The sequence below is a fragment of the Bubalus kerabau genome, chromosome 2 (assembly GCF_029407905.1).
Source record: "Bubalus kerabau isolate K-KA32 ecotype Philippines breed swamp buffalo chromosome 2, PCC_UOA_SB_1v2, whole genome shotgun sequence".
NCBI classification, from domain to species: domain Eukaryota; kingdom Metazoa; phylum Chordata; class Mammalia; order Artiodactyla; family Bovidae; genus Bubalus; species Bubalus kerabau.
Window position 1 is genome coordinate 47,324,495 of NC_073625.1, and position 22,879 is coordinate 47,347,373.

The 22,879-nt window shown below is 46.1% G+C and overlaps 1 protein-coding gene across 2 annotated transcripts in view; it reads left to right on the forward strand.

Annotated features, from left to right (window-relative positions):
- The window catches only part of RCAN1 (regulator of calcineurin 1), a 120,487-nt gene that overhangs the window by 92,123 nt on the left and 5,485 nt on the right, over positions 1–22,879 (forward strand). Inside the window, exons 1-2 of one of the 2 annotated variants that reach the window (XM_055567613.1) lie at positions 17,706–17,896; positions 21,074–21,247. In XM_055567613.1, coding sequence (XP_055423588.1) covers positions 17,810–17,896; positions 21,074–21,247 — 261 coding nt within the window. In that variant the 5' untranslated portion in view covers positions 17,706–17,809. Of the gene's footprint in view, positions 1–17,705; positions 17,897–21,073; positions 21,248–22,879 lie in introns of those variants that run through there. The other variant, XM_055567612.1, reaches the window with a different exon arrangement.

Genomic DNA, 22,879 nt, shown 5'->3' on the forward strand with positions numbered 1-22,879 from the left:
GTGAAGAACCTTGTCCAAGGTCACACAGCTGAGAAATGTCAATGCCAGGGCTCCAACCCAGACAGCCTGGCTCTAGAGTCCATGCTCTTTCCCACTCTGTTACATCCTTCCCGTCCATGGCCAGGTAAAAAGCAGCCACTTTATATAAATGATGAAAAACCAGAGTCACCTTCCCAACCTCAACCTCTAACCTAACCATCCATCCTCTGCCTCTCCCTCTGCCTGTGAAGGATCCTACTCTCAGTGGGAAAGCAGTCCATCGGTTCGGTCTTTCCTTCCCTGCCATCCAAGTCAAATCAGTTACAGAGACCTGGCCACCTCCACCCATCTCTGAAACATTCTTCCAGTTTCTATTTCTGGGAAACAAACCACCCCGCACTCAGTGGCTTAAAACAGCAGCAGTCGTTTATTTTGCTCAGGAATCTGCAGTTCTGCCGAGGTGACTCTTCTCGCCTCCACATGGCGTCTGCTGGGTTTGCCTGGCTGGATGCCGGGGAAGCCACTCCAGATGCCACACTCACACGGTTGGCAAGTTGTGCCAGCTCTTGTTTGGTAGCTCAGCCAGGGCTTTGGGCCAGGGGCCTCAGTTCCTCTCCACAGGCTGCCTGGGCTTCCCGACAGCATGGTGACTGGTTTCCAAGAGAACAAGGCACGAGTGCATGGCCTTTTATGCTCTAGCCTCAGAAGTCATGTGATGCCATTTCCACCTTATCGCATCTGTGGTTGGTGTTCATTCACTACGTCGTGTCCAACTCTTAGCGGACTGCAGCCCGCCAGGCTCCTCTGTCCATGGGATTCTCCAGGGCAGGAATGCTGGAGCAGATTTCCATTCCCTTCTCCAGGGGATCTTCTTGACCCAGGGATCGAATCCAGATCTCCTTCTTTGCAGGCAGATTCTTTACCATCTGAGCCACTAGGGAAGCCCCTAGTGTCTGTTGAGACTCTCACAAAGGCTCACCCATGTTCAAGGCCAGAAGAGACGTAACTGTCCTCTTGGTGGGGGGATGACAAGGTTCTACAAGAGCATGTGGGAGGGAAGGTTTGTGGCAGCTCTCTTCAGAAAATTCCATCTGCCAAAAATGTCTTTATAGTAGCTCTCTGCATCCTCCCCACACTGATGGATACTGTATTCAAAAACCCAAGATTGGGTCTGTGAACTAACAGAAGATCTTATCTAATAAGTTCATTTATTTTGATATTTTTACCAAAATATTAAAAATGTAGCCACACGTACTGCATGGTTGTTTTGTATTTTAGAAATAAATCAAACTAACAAAAGTAGGATTTCCCGAGAAATCCAGGACATCAGGCTAATAAATACCAACACTTAACCAATGCCATTCCAAAATACAGGCACTCAAGTTTCTTCAAAATCACACTGTGTATGTCTTTAATAAAAAGCAACTCCTTTTTTGAGTTCGCATGATTGTGGATGAAGAAAATGTTAACTTTCCTAATACTTTTGATGCTTTCAAACTGTGGTGCTGGAGAAGACTTGAGAGTCCCTTGGACAGCAAGGAGAGCAAACCAGTCCATCCTAAAGGAAATCAGCCCTGAATCTTCACAGGAGGGACTGATGCTGAAGGTGAAGCTCCAATACTTTGGCCACCTGATGCAAAGAGCTGACTCACTGGAAAAGACCCTGATGCTGGGAAAGATTGTGAGCCGGAGGAGAAAGGGACGACGGAGGATGAGATGGTTGGATGGCATCACTGACTCAACAGACATGAGCTTGAGCAAACTCCGGGAGACAGGGAAGGACAGGGAAGCTTGGTGTGCTGTAGTCCATGGGGTCGCAGAGATTTAGACACGACTGAGCCACTGAACACCAACAGTCCTTATATTCAGGTAGTAATGAGAAAATACAAGGCTATATCCTTTTCCTTCTCATTTAAAAATCTAACCCTATTTTTAAGGCCTTAACCCACAGGACTTTCCATAGCTGGGCTAATTGGGTATTGAGACAGGATCATCGCTGATCCCTGCCTCCACCTCCAATACCCTGAGTTTTCACTGCCTGCGACACAGTTGGCTCATGTATATTACCTCATCACGAGAGCTGCAGTCTCGTCTCACAGGCTATGATGTTAAGCCCCTGTAACGGCAGGAACTGTGTCTTAGGCTTCTGAACCCCTCACAGAGTACTGTGTGTGTGTGTGCCTGTGTGTTGGTCACTTAGTCATGCCCGACTCTTTGAGACCCCATGGACTGTAGCCCACCAGGCTCCCCCGTCCCTGGGATTCTCCAGGCAAGAACACTGGAGTGGGTTGCCATTTCCTTCTCCAATGCATGAAAGTGAAAGGTGAAAGTGAAGTCGCTCAGTCGTGTCTGACTCTTAGCGACCCCATGGACCGCAGCCTACCAGGCTCCTCCGTCCATGGGATTTCCCAGGCAAGAGTACTGGAGTGGGTTGCTATTGCTTTCTCCATAGTTTAGTGGAGGAAACCAATTAAAATGTGATCAAGGGAATTCCCTGGCAATCCAGTGGTTAGGACTCCGAGCTCTCACTGCTGAGGGCCTGGGGTTTGATCCCTGGTGAGGGAAATAAAATACCAGAAGCTGTGAGGTGCGGTCAAGAATATGTGATAAAGACTAAACACTGGAGGTTCCCGGTGTTATGAGACTATGTGGTAGGTGTAATTTAACCCAGCCATGGAATCTGAGAAGGCTCAGTGCAGATCCTTAATAAATGGTGGTTGAACGATCAACAAATGAGGAGTTTTCTTCAGACAAGGAAATCTGTTCTTAACTCCAAACAGCCCACACAAGATGCTGCTCAGCGAAGATGCTTGAAAAATAGTGTCTTATCTGCAGGTAGGGAAACACCTGCTGCTGCTCAGTCGCTTCAGTCGTGTCCGACTCTGTGAGACCCCATAGATGGCAGCCCACCAGGCTCCCCCGTCCCTGAGATTCTCCAGACAAGAACACTGGAGTGGGTTGCCATTTCCTTCTCCAATGCGTGAAAGTGAAAAGTGAAAGTGAAGTCGCTCAGTAACGACCCCATGGATTGCAGCCTACCAGGCTCTTCCATCCATGGGATTTTCCAGGCAAGAGTACTGGAGTGGGTTGCCGTTGCCTTCTCCAGGGAAACACCTAGCCCTGGGAGAACCCACCGGTCCAAGGAATTTTATGCTGTAACTGACTTGCTGCCTGGAATTTCCCTCTTAGTAATGCATTCACTTGTGACTGAGACTTTGATCTTCAGAAGTTGATGATTAAATCCAAATTCTCGGGCAGGTCTTATACATTAAACAGCTGTCATTGTGAACACAGTCACGGGGAAAGGTTTATTATGTAATTCCAGTCAAAGCTATGGTTTTTCCAGTAATCATGTATGGATGTGAGAGTTGGACTATAAAGAAAGCTGAGCGCTGAAGAATTGATGCTTTTGAACTGTGGTGTTGGAGAAGACTCCTGAGGGTCCTTTATACTGCAAGGAGATCCAACCAGTCCATCATAAAGGAAATCAGTCCTGAATATTCATTGGAAGGACTGATGTTGAAGCTGAAACTCCAATACTTTGGCCACCTGATATGAAGAACTGACTCACTGGAAAATACCCTGATGCCAGGAGAGATCGAAGGTGGGAGGAAAAGGGGATGACAGAGGATGAGATGGTTGGATGGCATCACCGACTCAATGGACATGAGTCTGAGTAAACTCCTGGAGTTGGTGATGGACAGGGAGGCCTGGTGTGCTGTAGTCCATGGGGTCGCAAAGAGTCGGACATGACTGAGCAACTGAACTGAACTAAGTCTTGTTAGAAGGGAGATGCAGAAGGCAGGATTGTCTCAAGAAGAAAGGAAAAGATTGGATGTGATTCTAGAACAAAAGGACAGAGGGGAAAAAAAAACAAAAATGCAGCTGAGGAAGCAATAGGTGTGGAGACTTGGCAGGGACAGGAAAGAGCTCTGTAGTTTTGCTCTGAGAAGACATTGCCCTGGGGGACATTTGAACGACCTGGATGGGAGATCTTTGCCCCACAATCAGATATTCTGTGCTGACCATACTGTGGAGCCTACAGAACGTGTGAGGTCTGCTCAGCCCAGCGACTCACACTGTGGAGCCAGATAGAATCACAGGACCCTGTCCTGGCCAGTGCATGGCCTTGATTCTGGGGAGACAGGCTCAGTCCACACACTTGGGACATTTCACCAGCTAAAGAGGGCTGGCGGGAGACCTTATCAAAGGTAAACAAAATGAACATTTTCTGGTGAAATCTGTTTGTTAAAGATATTTAGATTAGAAATGGGATTCTTCCCACAGTTGAAACTTCCAAATATTAATGAGGTAAAAATACAAGGCTTGGGAATAATGAATTAAAGGTCATGACACCAGTGCATGCATGCATGCTCAGTCACTCAGTCGTGTCCAACTTTTTGTGACGCTATGGACTGTAGCCCTCCAGGATCTTCTGTCCATGGGATTTTCCAGGAAATGGGTTGCCATATCCTCCTCCAGGGGATCTTTCCAACCCAGGGATTGAACCCGCACCTCCTGCATCTTCGGCATTGGCAGGTGGGTTCTTTACCACTAAGCCTCCTAGAAAGTCTCAGGACACCAGACTGCTATGTTAAAAAAAATAAAAGTAGATTTCCTCTCTAACCTTCTGCCTTACTTAGTGTATCTGTTAACCATGGTCCTTAACCCAATATTGATATAGAACAGATAGTGGGGAGTGGGGGAAGAGAAAAGCCTTTTTTTGTTACAAAAATAATAAATGTGCATTGTAGAAATTCTAATAAGTCCGAAGAAGCGAATAAAAGAAAGCACTGCAGTCTTTCTTTTCATCAAGATGAAGTCACAACAGTAAACACTGCTTTGAAAACTGAGGTTTTTTCCCCCTCTAAATAGCAAGTTGTGAACATCTTTTTTATGTCATTAAATAGTTTTCACTTCCTTCCTGTGAGGTATGAGTGGCTCTGTAGTATACTGCTGAGGCTGCTGCTAAGTCGCTTCAGTCGTGTCTAACTCTGTGCGACCCCACAGACGGCAGCCCACCAGGCTCCCCCATCCCTGGGATTCTCCAGGCAAGAACACTGGAGTGGGTTGCCATTTCCTTCTCCAATGCATGAAAGTGAAAAGCGAAAGTGAAGTCGCTCAGTCGTGTCCAACTCTTAGCGACCCCATGGACTGCAGCCCACCAGGCTCCTCCATCCATGGGCCTCTCCAGGCAAGAGTACTGGAGTGGGGTGCCATTGCCTTCTCCGGTAGTGTACTGATACAGCATATTTATTAGCTGGTTTCTGATCAAATGATTAGTTTGCTCTAGTGTGTTATTTGCATAAAGAACAGTGCAGAGAATGTATTTTCATTGAAATTTTTTCCCACAGCCCTGAGGATTTCATTAGGACAAACTCCCGGGAGGGATTCAGGGTTTTGGTTGACTTGGTTTATACTCAAAGTTTAAACTGTTGGGTTTACTACAGTTCACTTGTGGCTTCCCAAGTGGTGCTAGGGGTAAAGAACCTGCCTGCTAATGCAGCAGAGATGCATAAGAGATGAGGGTTCAATCCCCAGGTCCAGAAGATGCCCTAGAGGAGAGCAGGGCAGCCCACTCCAATATTCTTGCCTGAAAAATCCCATAGACAGGGGAGCCTGGCAGGCTACAGTCCGTAGAGTTGCAAAGCGTTGGACATGACTGAAGTGACTTAGTTCATACAGTTCACTACCATATTCCTTCAGAAGTTCTTTACCTGGGAAGATGAGCTAATTATTTGGAGTGGACTCAGCAGTATTTTCATGGTGTCCAGTTTAAGTCAATCATATTTATGAGAAATTTCAGGTGATTAATTTATTTGAAGTGTGAAAGTTGCTCAGTCAAGTCCAACTCTTTGTGACCCTATGGACTATACAGTCCATGGAATTCTCCAGGCCAGAACACTGGAGTTGGTAGCTTTTCCTTTCTCCAGGGGACCTTCCCAACCCAGGGATTGAACCAGAGTCTCCTGCATTGCAGGCAGATTCTTTACCAACTGAGCCACGGGGGAAGCCTGGTTTGTTGGTGGGTTGAGGGACACAGTTACACACCCAGATCCCTTCAGGAGTGATGGATTTGTCCCCCAGCTGCCCTTGTCAGTTGCCCCCTTTTAGGGCTGGGTTCAGCTGAGAGCCACCTCCCTAAGTCCCCTCCTTCTCAAGGTACCTCCCATCCCAGAGCTGACCAATGCGGGGGGTATCATGGCCCAGGCCTTCTGCTCCAGTGAGGGTCGTCCCATTTTCAGAACTCCCCACAGGGTCTGCAAGGCTTCCACTGGGACCACCTGGTAACTCCACCCTCCCTCTGCCCAGCCTCTCTTTCTCCCCTGCCTTTCCCCTCCCCTCCCACCCCTCCCATCTCCTTCCTCTCCCTGGGTGTTGATCACCAAAGAAAGTGAAAGTGAAAGCCACTCTGTACTATCTTACTCTTTGTGACCCCATGGACTATACATACAGTCCATGGAATTCTCCAGGCCAGAATACTGGAGTGGGTTGCCTCTCCCTTCTCCAGGGGATCTTCCCGACCCAGGGATCAAACCCAGGTCTCTCACATTGCAGGTGGATTCTTTACCAACTGAGCCACCAGGGAAGCCCAAGAATACTGGAGTGGGTAGCCTATCCCTTCTCCAGCAGATCTTCCCAACCCAGGAATCGAACCAGGGTCTCCGGATTCTTTACCAGCTGAGCTATCATACTCCCTAACAAACCTCCTGCACAATAACCTGTGTCTCAGAGTCCAGGAGCAGCCAGTGACTGTTGGGGTTTTGGTTGGTTGTGGGGGGGGTTGGTTACAGGAGCAGAAGTAGGGGCTCAGCCAACCCTGGCCACAGATCGCTGAGTGTGCCATGGAATTTCACCCCCACAAGGGGAGCGCTAGCAACACCGCAGCCTCTGGGGCAGCTCACACTCAAGGATGAAGTCAGGCTCCCTCTTCCTAAGAGTTCTTTTCACATAAGAAGATGGATCAAACTGTATCCGAGAATCTTACAAGACCACTTTAAAACACTGTCTTCTCAAAAGGATCTTTTGAAACGTATCTTTAAAAGCCTAACCCTGAGAATACCCGGATCTCAATCTACCTCTAGATCGTCTTTCTAACTCGTGTTGCCGAATATCAGTGGTAACCAAAACCTTCCGTCTCCATTCATCTATAAACCAGTTCTGTAGAAATCCATCAGTGCTGATTCTCAGCCGTGCCATGCACCTCCCTGGTATGTCCCAATCCTGTCTTCCCTAACAATTGCTAAAGAAACCAACTGTGGTTTGTAAACGTTTGCGCAGAATCTAGGTCATCTCCATACTAGCATCCCCACCATTCACTTGCATAAGAGTATAATTTCAGGAGTGAAGAGAACATACTGCAAATGCCCAGGGAGTCACCCCTAGAAATGCGATATGTGTCAGTAAAAAATAAAGAATTGCTGTATAAGGAGGAAGGGACGTGTTCTCTCTGTGTATTATTTGGAGTAATTATTTGACATAGAACATTTTGAACCTGGGGATGTGGATGGGTAAGCTGCTTTGTGTGTCCCTACCTCTCAGTGTCTGGCTCAAAGCAGGTGACTAATCTATTTTGATGACTTACTAAATTAAGCCAGAGGCCAAAAACTCATGCCTCTGGGGTCTGGAGCATGGAGCCGTTGGTATTTGAAGAGCAGGGGCTTAGCCACGGGTTCGGCCATTGCCACATGAGCGTCTGGGCTCTGAATTGCCACATCTTCCTTTTTTTTAAAACAAAAATTTTATTTTTTATTTTTTTAATACCAAAAACATTTTGTGTTGGGGTATAGCCAATTGACAATGTTGTGATCGTTTCAAGTGAACAGTGAAGGGAATCAGACATACATATACATGTATCCATCTTTCTTTTTTTTAATCCCCCCCGAAAAAGAAATTATATATCTCTGTGAAAACTCCCAATTTTTTAATATTGGCAACTAATAGTTTTATTTGGGGGAAGGGCGCTGCCAGTTCACAACCAGCAAACTAACCTGCAGGAGAAAAAGCAGCTCTTACTTTTCAGACGCTCTGGTGTAAAGAGGGGTGTGCAAATTTCAAGTCACTTGACAGAAACACCCCAGCCTTCCTAATGAACAAGGTTGGCATGACTGTCCTTGTTTTTTCATGGTGACTGTCAATAACCAAGATGTGATGACTTGTTTGTCCTGTGTTTATTGTTGTGAAGTCTGTTTTGAATCATTGTGATACCCACACGGAGGTGACAGGATAGACTTCCACAGGCGACTTATCATCAGATTTTAAAATAATCCTCGATGATGAAAATGCGAAGTGTGAAAAGACAGCATGTTCTGTGGTCCCCTGGGTAACTTCCCAACAAAGTCATGGAAATGGGGCCTGTGGGTGGTAATGGAAAGAGTAGGTAAGAACACATAATGCTTTTCTCTTCTCCCTCACTTGGCAAAACACGATTTCTGAGCTGAGATCCTGAGATTTAAAACCAGGTGCGGATACAAGCTCTGCGAAGCCAAGTTATTGAAAACTGAGTTTTCTCTCTGTTGTTAAAGATTGACAGATTTCGGTCTGACCTCATTCCTTCCCCCTTAGTCTCTCTTGACCTTTGACTCTGCTCAGCCAGCCAATCACCCAGTACTGATGAGGTGTCTGTGGGCCCGCAGACCTGTGCCAGGTACCCTGGTAGAACAGGATCCGGGCCGGTCTTGAGGCAGCATACTTACCAGCCAGAGTTTGAGCTGTGTCAGTTCTTCCAAGATGAGTGTGGAACACGGAATGAGACAAACAAGGCTTTTCCACAGGCATTCACACGACAGCGTCAAACTCATCATTTGAATGTAAAGGGATTTACTGGGTGGGAATGAAGTAGTCTAAGGTTGTAAAAACCGTTTGGAGCTGGAATGGAAAAAAAAAAAAAAAAAAAAAAAAAACAGGCCCTGGGGACTGACTGATGAAGGCTTCCCGGGTGGCTCAGTGGTAAAGAATCCACCAGCAAATGCAGGAGATGCAGGTTTGATCCCTGGGTCAGGGAGATCCATCCCCTGGAGGAGGAAATAGCAACCCACTCCAGTATTCTTGCTGGGAAAACCCCTGGACAGAGGAGCCTGGCAGTCTGCATTCCAAGGGGTCGCAAAAGAGTTGGACAAGACTCAGCGACTGAGCACACACGCATGGTGACTGATGGGCACAGAGCAGCCTGTCGCCAGCCCACCCCTGCACAACTGTTCTGTCCAGGTTTCTGTCACCACGGGGTTGCGCCCTGGCTTGAGAACAGCCTCAAAGCAGAAGTGAAAATCAATCATTAAAGCAAGGTGTGTCTGGAAAGGAACAGACTAAAGAGAGCAAATAAGGAATGATTAGTTAGTGTGGCTTGGGCCCCAGTCATCTCCAAATAAACGCTACCTCCCTTAATCCAAGTCATCAAGTGTAGTTTAGATTTGCCTATGGCTATTTCTCCATCTCAAGAATTGCAAACAGTAAGTTTCCAAGAAGTAACAGAGGGGTGGTTAACCTTCACGTCTTAATGCTAAGGAAAGATTGAGGTAATAAGGAAACAAGTTAATGGGATTTCAAGTGCCCATGGAATTTAACAAGCAAAATGAAATCTTGGATGAACTGTGACCTGTCTTTTAAGGTATAGGTTTGAACATGCTTCTCTCTACTTTTCCCCATCGGTTATTTTATTTTACTTTATGTCTTTCCTTTCTTTCTTTTTTTGGGGAAGGGTGACTGCACGCTTTTCTTTATTTCCACGTAAGCTTTAACAGAGCATGACTGCTGTTTGGCTAAAACACACCTCTAGCATTTTCACCACTGCAGCCGTCACCTTTGGCTAAAAAGAGTAGGAAGTTCTATGATATCCCAGAAATACAATTTATTTGTACACTATCTTATACTAATCTATGAAGAGCATCAAATGGTATTTCAGGCTTTTCCAGTTTTTTCCCAAAGTATCAGAAATGACCAAGGCTGAAATTAAGTTTTAACACATTACTGACTGGGGGATTTTGGCAGAAACTAACACCTGTGGTATGAACACATCTCCAGTCAATAATGTGTTATTGTTTCTTCGTGTTGTCGTACAGATTCAGAAGATTAATGGTTATGAAACATGAAGATGATTTTCATTAAAGAGGGTTTTCTTGGCCCAGATTTAGAATTCATAGGTGGCATCCTCTGCAGAGGGAGGCGAGCACACCCTCTGATCTAAGGGTTTCTGTCTGTGTGTGTGTGTGTCCTCAGTCACTCAGTCGTGTCCGACTCTGTGTGACTCCATGGACTGTAGCCCTCAGGGCTCCTCTGTCCATGGGATTTCCCCAGCAAGACCACTGGAGCGGGGTGCCATTTCCTTCTCCAGGGGATCTTCCTGACTCAAGGATCAAACCCATGTTCCCATGTCTCCCGCATTGCAGGCTGATTCTTAACCCAGTGAGCCATAGAGTAAGTTCTCTTGCCTAAGGGGTTCTGGTTAGAACCTTCCAAGTCCATCACAAAAAAGGCTATCAGTATCAGCTCTGTCTTACATTTCCTTTCACACAAAGGCCCCTCGCTGTGGCCGAGCAGATCTTACCAGTCACAAAGCAATTGCATGAGCAATAAATTTCTAAGCCGCATCTGACTCCTCCCCCCTCCCCTGCCCATCCTCCGCATTACCCCTCAGAGATAACAAAAATGGAAAGAAGAAAAGTTTTCATTCTCTTTTTCACATGTGATCATCACGAAAAAAGCAGGTTGGGAATTTAACCACACTACGTGGAGACAATAGGTCTCCAAACATTTTTGATCATGAACCTTGTAGATAAAAGATTTTTTTTGATAAAAATTTTTGAGTGCAACTGCCAGTAAAAGCATTTAATTTGTAAATTCTAGACAAATTCTACTGTACACTGTATACCTTAACAAAACACACCCTAAAAACTGACATTTTAAAAAGGACAAGTGAACATCTATTAAATTGTTCACTTTCCGCCCAAATGACAAAGGGTTGGTGAGACCCAGTCTGTAGACCCTAAGGAGAGTCACATGCCTCTGGGAGTGTCTATGGGGGGCCTCAGTGTAGAGCTGGCGGTGAGCTGGTGGTGCAGCCCCTAGCCCGGACACCCACGAGCCACTAAGCTGCAAGGAGGGAGGAAGTGCACCCCGGAATGTGATCGACACCCACTGAGCAAATGTGTGCCTTTACCACCTCCTGCAGTGAAAAGGTGGAGAAGGCAATGGCACCCCACTCCAGTACTCTTGCCTGGAGAATCCCATGGATGGAGGAGCCTGGGAGGCTGCAGTCCATGGGGTTGCTAAGAGTCGGACACGACTGAGCGACTTCACTTTCACTTTTCACTTTCCTGCTTTGGAGAAGGAAATGGCAACCCACTCCAGTGTTCTTGCCTGGAGAATCCCAGGGACCGGGGAGCCTGGTGGGCTGCCATCTATGGGGTCGCACAGAGTCGGACATGACTGAAGCAACTTAGCAGCAGCACCAGTGAAAAGGAATGGCATGGTCTTTGTTTAAACCAAAGACACAGGACACCCTCCGGTTAGGAACACAGATGGCTGTGGCTTTTTGATCGCTGGTGGATGCTGGCTCTTTGCTTGTCTCAGATGGAGCATCCCTGGTGAAGTCTTGCAGGGCTGCCAGGTAAGAATATAACTAGGGTATCAGGCAGACTGCATGGGGTGCCTGTTGTGGGGCAGGGGCATCACCAGGATTAAAGGTGGGAGAGAACATGAGGCCTGGAGGGGCACCTCCTAGAAAAGAGGTGTTCAATGATGGGCTTTGAAGGATAAATAGGAGTTGGTAGGCAGAGAAGAGACGAGGGAGGAGCTCACTGAGGGACCCGAGAAAAGCAGGCAAAGCTGAGAGCTGCCTAGAGGAGTCATGAGCTCTGCAATCAGAGAAGGCCTTGTGCCTTAGGGGCAACTTTGCCCCCCAGCCTACATTTTCTGAACCAGACACTGGAGTAGTTTTGTGGCATGGAAGTCCCTTCATGCCCCTCCTCTGCTCAAATCCTTCTGATATCAGCATGCAAGCCAGAGACCTTCCAGTGGCTAAATTCTCACGTGGCCTCACTCCCAACCACTTTGTTCGCATTCCTCCTCTGCGGCCCACCCTGAGGCTCCTGCTGGGTCTGGAATGTGTCAGGGGACTTTGTGCCTTCTGTTCCCTCAGCCTGGAATGCTGTTCCAAGCATTCCACCACTTCACTCCACTACTTCCTTTAAGTCTTGATGTACCCACCTGCCATCTTCTCAGGAATGCCTTTCCTGGGGAGTCTGTCTGTTTTCTCTTCCTTCCTTCCTTCCGTCCTCCCCACTTCTTTCACACTCCTTCTCACTTTCTTTCTCCCTTTCTCAACTTTAATTATTCCTCTTACCACTATCGAAACACACTATGTATTTTACCCCTTTATCTCATTTCTTTCTCTTTTTTTTCATCTAGAATATAAGCTTCATGAGGGCAGAGAGTTTTGTCTGTCTTCACCTTTGAACCCCCAGTACCTGGAACTGTGCTTGGATAAAATATTGGGAAGATGGATGGATGAACGGATGAATACCAAGCGAAAATCTTATCTTTAACCTACAGAGCAACAGGAAGTCACTGAAATCTCTATAGTCTTAGTAGGAGAGGAATGTGAACAAGCTCGGCTCGGGAAGTTTTTTGTTGTGGGAATTACACACTATCTGGGAGCAATAAGAAATTGGCCACAGCGAAGCCAGTTAGAAAGCTACCGAGGTTGCGGAGGGCTGCCTGAAGCGGGGTGCAGGAGGGCCAAATTAGGGCAGGGGGTGGTCCAAAAAACCTAGAGACATCTCCCCTGGCCAGCAGGGCACCTAGGAGAGGAAGCCATGCAAGATGCCAGAGAGACTCAGAGAACGTAGATGGGGAAATACCAAGGGGCAAGGCTTCAGTGCAGGAGTGGTTCCATGGAACAAGCAGGGACTCCGCGGTCAGAGGATCAGGGCGAGTCCTGACTCTCCCCAGCACCGTGAGCCCCTCTGAACCTCAGGATCGTTATGGATGAGACAGGAACTAGAAGCTCAACACATCAACCACTGACAGTGTTTTGGGGACCGTCCTGTGCTCTCTGCCTATGTCACACGGTTCAGTCTTCACAGCCACTCAGAGTTTGACATGAACCTGGTTGACAAGGTGAGCACAAGAACGTCCCTTCGGTGAATAACACCTCTTAGACTGGGGAGTGATTAAGATGAGTCAGCAGCCACTGTGTTTTTCTTTTGCCCAATAACTTAAGTTGAGGGAACCATGCTTCACATCATAGTCGGAAGGACTGTGAATATTAAACAACAGTGAAGCTAGTCCATTATCTCAGAAGCTGAAGGCACCACTAAAATGTGAGTTTCCTTGCCATTCAAGATAAACACTCTGATATCTTTGATCTCAGTTGGGTGTGTCATTTTCCCTCCCAGATCATCTTTGGCAAATGTCTTCATCCTCTGGTCTGCTCTGCTTTGCGAAACACAGTCAGAACTCAGTTTCTCTCTCTGGTCATCCCGTGGAAGGCTTCGCAGGTGGTACATTCTTGGCGTGGTTGTGAACCCCTTGGGGTGTGTAACAGGTGTGATGAGGTCATTTTCACTCAGCTTTAGGCGTGCTGTAATGGGAATGATGAATTTCAACATAAACCTCATGTTTTTCCTTGCTGAAAATAGAAACTTCTTAATGAAAATATGTTCTGACTGCTTGGAGCCAGAAATGCAGGTTGAAGAGCTTCATTTCAAATTTTGAATGGTATGAATGGAAGAAATGCAAACCATCTAAAGCGTTCAATGGACAAAAGCATTTCATTGTGCTTCTCTAACTTCTGGTTGCAGTTTTACTATTTTAAGTGCAATTTTTAGCATGCTTTTCGAGAGTTTTAATGAGACATTTCAGTGGGCACTGTTTTGTTCAAATCACTTACATCCAACTTGAAAACAAGAATTAAGAAGGTAGTTGAGTTTCCAACCACAAGAAATATACAAATACCATGTGTATTAGTCACTCATGTCCAATGCTTTGCAACCCCATGGACTGTAGCCTCTGTCCATGGAACTGTCCGGGCAAGAATACTGGAGTCGGTTGCCATTCCCTTCTCCAGGGGATCTTCCCGACCCAAGGATCAAACCCAGGTCTCCTGTGTTGCAGGAAGATTCTTTATTATCTGAACCAACAGGGAGCTCATACAAATACCATAGGACGTTTAGAAATGCAAGTTTGTGTGTAACAGACATACAGTCCAAGATGGGCATTCCTAACAAGAACTTTCAGGTGAGCAAATGAAGTGCCAGCTGGGGCTTCGGAACAGCACGAGGGTACATGCTCTGTACCTCTCATACCATGGGGTACTTGTGCTACTGGACCCTAGGTGGCTTCTCTCCTGGGTCAGGGCTCAGGGACACTTTGTGACCCAGTGATTTTTGCCAGCATCCAGTCTAGCCTTCCTACAATCAGTGCCACTTTGAGCCCCTTTCCCTGATCTAGGAATGGAAGCACTCAAGTTCCCTAAATATGATTCAGATGGAAGTGAAAGTGTTGGTCGTTCAGTCATGCATGTCCAACTCTTTGCGACCTCATGGACTATATGCAGCCTGCCAGGCTCCTCTGTCCATGGGATTCTCCAGGCAAGAATCCTGGAGTGGGTAGCCATTCCTTTCTCCAGGGGATCTTCCCCACCCAGGGATCAAACCTGGGTCTCCTGCATTGCAGGCAGATTCTTTCTTTACTGTCTGAAATTCAGATGGAGCTCACTATCAATTCAAAGGCAGGTACAGAATGGCATGTATTAGGAGGCTTTAGGGACCGCCTAATGAAAAATCTATCACTTAGCACTGATTTCTTTGAGCAAAGACAGTTGAACCATCTTCAAATACCTCACGAGAACTTTTTTTTTCCATCCATATAATGAAACCATGGACTTCCCCCACTCCCCACCCCCATAGCTCAGAGGGTAAGGAATTTTCCCCTGCAACGCAGGAGACACTGGAGATGTGGGTTCAATCCCAGGGTGGGGAAGATCCCTTGGAGGAGGGCACGGCAACCCTCTCCAGTATTCTTGCCTGAAAAATCCCATTGACGAAAGAGCCTGGGGGGCTACAATTCAAAAGGCTACAAAGGGTCAGACACCCCTGAGCACGAATGCCGTGAAACCACAGTTAAAAATTTGAGTGAGTTCAGTGCTGTTGTCTCAGATGAACAGAAACGTTCCAGGTTTGCCCACACAATTGAGCTGGAGCTTCATGTCATGACTTTTAATAGGAGGGGGAGGCGAGTGAGGAGGAGATGGAGAAATGAACCTCTTCTTCCTCCTCTGATCCCCCTGTAGCTCTTGTTCGCCGAGGCAGACTCCAGGAGAGAAAGGAGAGGAGGGACAGGCGCACTGGGGGAGTAGAGTGCGCCTGTGTCTTCTACCTCCTTGTCCCTTTTCCCCGTTGCCTCCCTCCACCAACGCCTCCCATACCCACGCTGCCACCAAAGCCTGCATGTGCCCCCAGGCCCCCCTGCTTCCTCTGCACTGAAAATGCAGCCAGTCCAAGTGCATGGCCCCTGGAACCAAGCGCCTCCCAACATGGCCCTGTCCTCTTGGTGTTTCATGCATCCCATAAAGAACCTGCCTGCTAATGCAGGAGACACAGGAGACACAGATTTGATCCCTGGGTTAGGAAGATCCCCTGGAGGAAGAGATGGCAACCCACTCCAGTATTCTTGCCTGGAAAATCCCATGGACAGAAAAGCCTAGTGGGCTACAGTCCATGGGGTGGCAAAGAGTTGGACACAACTGAGCGCGCGCACACACACACACACACACACACACTATTTTACAGCATTCAAAACATTTCTAGATTTTTTGCATTTAAATCTCCTGGGTTGGGAGTTACAGGTAATTTGGCAAAGCAAACACCATAACTGGTCTCTTACATAACCCTACAACAGGCAGCAGGGAACCACGCATGGAGATTAAGCAACCCTCACTCATCCAGGAAGACTTTGCGTTTCCTTTTATGGAGGAATAAATACTCCAGCTTGCTCTTTCCTGTTGCATATATTCTTTTCATTACTGGCTGACTTTAAGAATCTTTGAAGTTAATTTTTACAGAATTTCACTTAACTTTTGGAAGCTTAAGAGGTGTCCATGTGTGCCTCTAGACTAGAGAATGTTTTTCATAAATAGCGTGACTGTGTTTAGGTGATAATGAAATTAGAAAGAATGGGAAGAACCTAGCACTCAGACCGCCATAGGGACCTAAACTGGCAAAGTACTTGGAAGTTCAAAGAGTTGCAGCATTTTAATGGGAGTAAGGGCTTCCCTGGTGGCTCAGCGGTAAAGAATTGGCCTGTCAATGTAGGAGACTCAGGTTTGGTCCCTGGGTCAGGAAGATTCCCCTGAAGAAACAAATGGCACCCCACTCCAGTATTCTTCCCTGGGAAATCCCATGGACAGAAAAGCCTGGTGGACTACAGTTCATGAGGTTGCAAAGAGTTGGCCACAACTTAGTGACTAAACAACAATAGCATTTAAGAGAGATAAGCAACAAGGACCTGCTGTATAGCACAGGGAACTATAGTCAATATCCTGTAATAACTGATATGAGAAAAGAACCTGAAGAAGAATAGATACACATACACGTATAACTGAATCACTTTGCTATACACCTGAAATTTACACAACAGTGTAAATCAACTGTACTTCAATTAAAAAAATAATAGTAAAATGAAAACTTGGGGGAAGTTGCAGCCTTTTCAAAAAACTGGTACCCTGCTATTCCAGTGTGCTTCTAGACCAGACCTCTTACCTGCAAAAAGGCCAACTGAACTAGCTTTTCAATTGTGCTCTCCATTCTTTCTATTTCTTCATCCTTTCCTATTTAAAACAAAACCGAAAACACTCAGCCTCTGAGTCTCCAAGCAGACAGCCTCTTAATGTTTTCTTTCTCAGCTTCAGAGGTTCAGATTACTCTAAAATGTTTTCGTATCTTTTTTCCGAATTCAGTAGGCGTTAGAAAATGATCAAAGAGCTGCCTATTCCTAGTTGTTCAATTACAAAGTTTTCCAACGAAAATCCTAGGATCGCTTCCCACATTCTCACTATGAAATACTAGTGGGAATTAGGACATTGATCCAATAAAGTTTCATCAGGAAAAAAAAGAGGAGGTGGGGACGGGGCACATTTCGTAACGAATTCTACTTTTTTTCTTAAAAAAACAGAGGTCATTGACCAAGACAGATTTCCAAATGTTTTCTCTAATATCCAGTATATGAAACTTTGATTTAAGTGTTCAGGAAATTATAGGGATCAAACCATTCCCCAAGACTTCGGTTTCCAGGTTTCTCCAAGCCTTGAAAGTTCCCTGCAGGCTAATTACTGTTTACTGCTGTGGCCCTTCCTGCTTCTGTCTGTAACATTTTCCATCCTAAGAAGGGTCGTCCCATTCAGCGGCGGAGCCTGGTGACTGAGTGGCTGAATGGAATTACTACCAGTGGAAACTATGCTGCAAGAGGGAGAGATAAAACAGCTGCAAAGCAAACTTCGGCCGTTTTTTCCATCCTCCCCAAGCGAAGTTAATTAGCATAGGGAAAGTGACTAAGGTGTTGACGTCACCTCTTTCCAGTAGAAACTTACACTCTGTCCCTGTCCGCCTGCAAGTCAAGCAGGCTTGACTCAGGAATTTGGTGTCCAAACAGGATGCCCTGGAAGCGGTGCTTTTTTTTACCCCGGGGTTGGGGCGGGGGCGGGGGCGGGGGGAGCCAGACCTCATTGCTTTATAAACGCCAGCTCGAGAAAGAACCTGACAGCTTCTGAAAGGAACTCCATCCACTTGGGGCTTCACTGCGGGAGTCGCTGTAGCTCTCACTGTAAGAAAGCAAGATGCACTTTAGAAATTTTAACTACAGTTTTAGCTCCCTGATTGCCTGTGTGGCAAACAGTGAGATCTTCAGCGAAAGTGAAACCAGGGTAAGGCTTCTGATATAATGTAATTTTTTTTTTTTAGAGAGTTTTCAAAGCATGATGTTATTTGGTACTATTAGCTGAGATAGTTGGTGGGGATGTGTGGTTCTCTTTGCGGGTTTTGGGGGGTTTTGAAATGCATCCAGAATGCTTTGAGCCTTCAGAATCAAAAGGTATTGCCTGAGGAATTCGCTCTGAAAGAATTTTTTAAAGCTCAGTATTTTAAAATGTCTCTGTCTCTTGGCCAATTAGTAAGGCAGGGTTCAGCATGGTGTTTGTTTTTTTCATTCTGTGTAGATTGTAAGTAACCTTTTGGAGGGAGGACTTTTCTTACAGTGCACAGAATGTTTCACTTTGACATCTTGAGTTCAGGATACTTTGATTGTATCTTAGAAAATCACTATTGTAGAGATATTTGAATGTTTGAAGTAATTATAAGGGCCTGTCTTCAACTTTGTAGGTTTTTCCAGGTGGAGAAAATGCACCCATAGCAAATAATAAATAGAGATAAGTTAGATATCCTACCTCCTGGAAAGCGGCTGTCATCAATGGTCATTAATGTAACTAGTGATTTTAACTACCGTGCTTCACTTCTTCATTTGATTAAAATGCCAAGATTTCCATCAGTAGCTATGAAGCTATCTAACTGATCTCTAAAACAAGACTGTATATGAATGAATTCTGTGTGTTCTTTTTAGGGGGCAGTGATCATGTTATATCCTTATGCCTAAAGCCATACTGAGACTTGGGAAGTTTTCTTTCTTTCTTTTTTTTAAATCAAATTTAACTCCCTAATCATGTAGTCTGCTTACAAGCCAGAATCGTAGTTTTTTAACTAGATATTAGAGAATAGTCTATGCGTACGTGGGTGCTTGTTAAGTCGCTTCAGTCTTGTCCAACTCTTTGCAACCCTATGGACTGTATGTAGCCTGCCAGGCTCCTCTGTCCATGGGATTCTCCAGGCAACAATACTGGAGTGGGTTGCCATGCCCTCCTCCAGGGGAACTTCCCGACCCAGGGATCGAACCAACGTCTCTTAAGTCTCCTGCATTGGCAGGTGGGTTCTTTATCACTAGCGGCACCTGGGAAGCCCAATCTATGTGTAAACGTTCTACAAAATCTATGTATTTAATATTAGCCTTATGTGAGTAAAATCACTTTTTACTCATTTCAGTAGAGATGCCACCCAACAACTGTAGTAACAAATAAGATTATTTTATAAAAGAACAGTAGGAGAGCAATATGAAATTAACAAGGTAGTGTGGGTTCTCTTGCACTCTGGTCCTCAGCCCTGACTTGCAGTCTAAAAATATCCATCAAAGTCATCTCTCTTAAGTTATGAATCATAACTCGAAACAGTTGGTCACAATGCCTACGGATGAGGTCGTGTGAAATTCCAAATCTGCACAGACACCCTCACGCCCCGGACTCACCCGTGCTCCGCAGAGGGGTGGAGACCAACCAAGTCACTGCACGGCCAGATAAACTCGAAGCTTGACCATCGCTGCGCATTCGCTCTCCTGTTTCTCTGCGACACCTCTCCTGGGAAAGTCACAGGCTTTTCCATCAACTAAAGAAAAGCCAAGGAACTGGAAGAGAGAAACTCTGTGAGCTCTTCCCACTCACCTGGTGGAGACGCCAGCCAGGAGGGAAGGCAGGCCCTGACCAACCACGCATCCATCCGGAGGACCATCCCCTCCTCCACTCCCTAGCACCAAAAAGTCTCAGGGACCTTCTCCTCTTCTGCTGGAATCCTCTCTCCACTTTGCAGAAACAGCATGCTCTCTATAGATTTCCAGGGTCCTTTCCAGGCCTCCTTGTCTCGCCAGTCACCTGGGTAGAGGACACGCTGTCTGCCCCAGCCCTGCTCTCAGCCAACCCCATCGGCCTCTCACCATCCCCAGAGTTAAGTCTGCAGAAAAGATTCAGAAATCTGGTAACTGACAGCACCTGCACAATCTTCCTACAAATTTCAAGACTGTCCATCAACACCTTCCCCTCTGGTTGGAAAAGATGGCAGCGGTCTCCCAGTTCCCCAAAACCACACTCCATTCAGGACCCAACCCTGTGGTGGTGGTGGTAGGGGTTGCTTCTGCAGAACTTTTCCCAGGATCTGACGAAACATTCTCCTGAATCTAGGCTTTTAATCATTGAACTCAGGCATTTCAGTTCTAAGATCTCATGCTGTTTCATAATGTTCACTAGTTCTTAAACACTAGAGCTAAATGCATACCTGTATTAAAGCCAGTGTATAGAAACAGGTTCTTTGACAGTACATTCATTTTTAAAAACCAGTACTATTTTAGAGAGTTAAAAAATGACAGACTGGGAAAATACCACTGGGAATTTTTTTTTTTAAACTGCTTCCTTTACGGTAAGAAATGCAAGACCTTTTTATACAGAGTGAAATAAGTCAGAAAGAGAAAGACAAATATCATATATTAACGCATATGTATGAAATCTAGAAAAATAGTACTGACGATCCAATTTGCAGGGCAGCAAAGGAGACACAGACATAAAGAACAGACTTGTTGACACAGTGGGGGAAGAAGAGGATGTGATGATTTGAGGGAACAGCATTGAAACCTATACATTACCATATGTAAACTAGATAGCCAGTGGGAGGTTGATGTAAGGCACAGGGAGCCCACAGTCTGTGCTCTGTGACAACCTAGAGGGGTGGGATGGGGAGGAAGGTGGGAGGGGCCTCAAGAAGGAAGGAACATATTTACCGCCGATTCATGTTGATGTATGGCAAAAAACATCGCATAATGTTAAGTAATTATCCTCTAATTTAAAAAAAAAAAAACGTAAAAAAAGGCAAACAACCATAGGGAAAATGTACCTTTACCACCTATAGGGCATAAAAAAAAAAAGAGAAATGCAAGCCTTTTTAAATTAACTTTATTGTTTCCCAATTCAATTAAAAAAAATTTTTTTTTCAAACTAGCTCCAGTGTTTGAAAGCCCTAAGTAATATTTGATGGACAGGGCATTGTCCTAAGCGGAGTGCTGGGACTGAAGTTCACTGGATTGGGGAGGATCGTGGAACAATAAGATCTGAAGTTGGAAGTTCTTGAAACAATGAATGATTTCAGTTTCTCCATAAGAACTGTAATGAAGCCATCCAGTCAAAGGTCATGTGCAGGTAGATTCCAATTCCTTTCATTTTTTTATTTTTCAGGCCAAATTTGAATCCCTCTTTAGGACTTATGACAAAGATATCACCTTTCAGTATTTTAAAAGCTTCAAACGGGTCAGAATAAACTTCAGCAACCCCTTATCTGCAGCAGATGCCAGACTCCAGCTACATAAGACTGAATTTCTTGGAAAGGAAATGAAATTATATTTTGCTCAGGTGAGTGGATTTCACTGACACCCACACTTCCCCCTTCTCCCTCTCACCCTTAAAGTGAAAGCAAGTGAAGTCGCTCAGTTGTGTCTGACTCTTTGCGACCCCATGGACTTTAGCCTACCAGATTCCTCCACCCATGGGATTTTCCAGGGAAGAATACTGGAGTTGGTTGCCATTTCCTTCTCCAGGAGATCTTCCTGACCCAGGGATCGAACCCAAGTCTCCCGCATTGCAGGCAGACGCTTTACCGTCTGAGCCACCAGCTTTCCCATAAAACAGCGTATATATCCATTGTTGTTGTTACCGTCACTAAGTTGTGTCCGACTCTTTTGTGACCCCATGGACTGTAGCCCACCAGGCTCCTCTGTCCATGGGATTTCCCAGGCAAGAATCCTGGAGTGGGTTGCCATTTCTTTTTCCAGGGAATCCTCCCGACCCAGGGATCGAACTTGGGTGTGCTGCATCATGGGTGGATTCTTTACCACTGAGCCACCAGGGAAGTTCCTAGACACCCATTACCTATATGTTGATTGAAAACTCCAAGAAATCATCTTCAGAGGGGCAAAATTCATACTAGAAATGTATCACATCCCCAATTTTAAGATAGTGGGGTGTAGTTGATCCCTGACCTCATAGATGAACTTCTTGAGTTGAGTGATGATGGGAAAAAGAGTCTTTTCCTGACTCTGGAAGGTAGAGGACCACAGGGTGGTAGACGTGACTTTGCTAGAACCCCAGACTAGAGAGGTTCTGGCTTTATGCAGGTTCTGAGCAGGACTCAGTAGCCCACTCACTTCTGGAGAGCCTGTATCTACAAACCCACCCTGCACATCAACACGGGGGCTGCCAGGTCCAGTCTGAAACAGGGGAAAGAAATGGGTTCATTAGGCAGGTAGCAAAATGGTAAGAAATCCTTCTAGGAAGAAATCCTTCTGGTAAGCGGGGGTCCGCGTGCCAGGGCAGTCCCAGGTGGGGTGGGGGACTCCAGGGCAGGTTTGCTTTTCCTCGTGCCCATCACCTCCTTCCTGCCCCCTCCCCTCCTTGATGGTAGACCACCCATCTTCCAGGCAGCTCATAAATTTCCACTTGACGATGTTATAGACGTCTTAACAGCTTGGCAAGAGGGCAAAAGCCCTTCAGCTCCTGCTCCCTGGTGAAAGAGACCCCCTTGGGGGCCCTGAGTTCTCGGGGCAGACCCTGTAGAGGGGCTTCCGGACCCTGCGGGGAAGGCGAACTTGCCAGCCCTGCCTGGGTAAATTGGAGCCGGATGCCCTGCCCCCTGGTGGATCCAAGCCTTAGACCTCGGATCCTTGGGAACAAATGCCCTTCTGCATTTGGTACCATTCCATATAAGTGATTGCTTAGACCCTCCCACGACCTTTTCTGGTTTATTAAAGACATGTTCATTGTGAAATTTTTAGGCGGGGGGTGGAGGAGGGGCGGGATACTAAAGAACAAAGAAAATACAAAGTGGCCAGATTTGACTGTAAGATAACTCAAACAGCCCTCCATTCACTGGCATAACTTTTAAGCCCCCAGAACCAGGATCTCGGTTATTGTCCCTTATCATTATTTTTTTTCTTAAAATATGTATCCTAGAAGCTGGGCTTCCCAGGTGGTGCTAGTGGTAAAGAA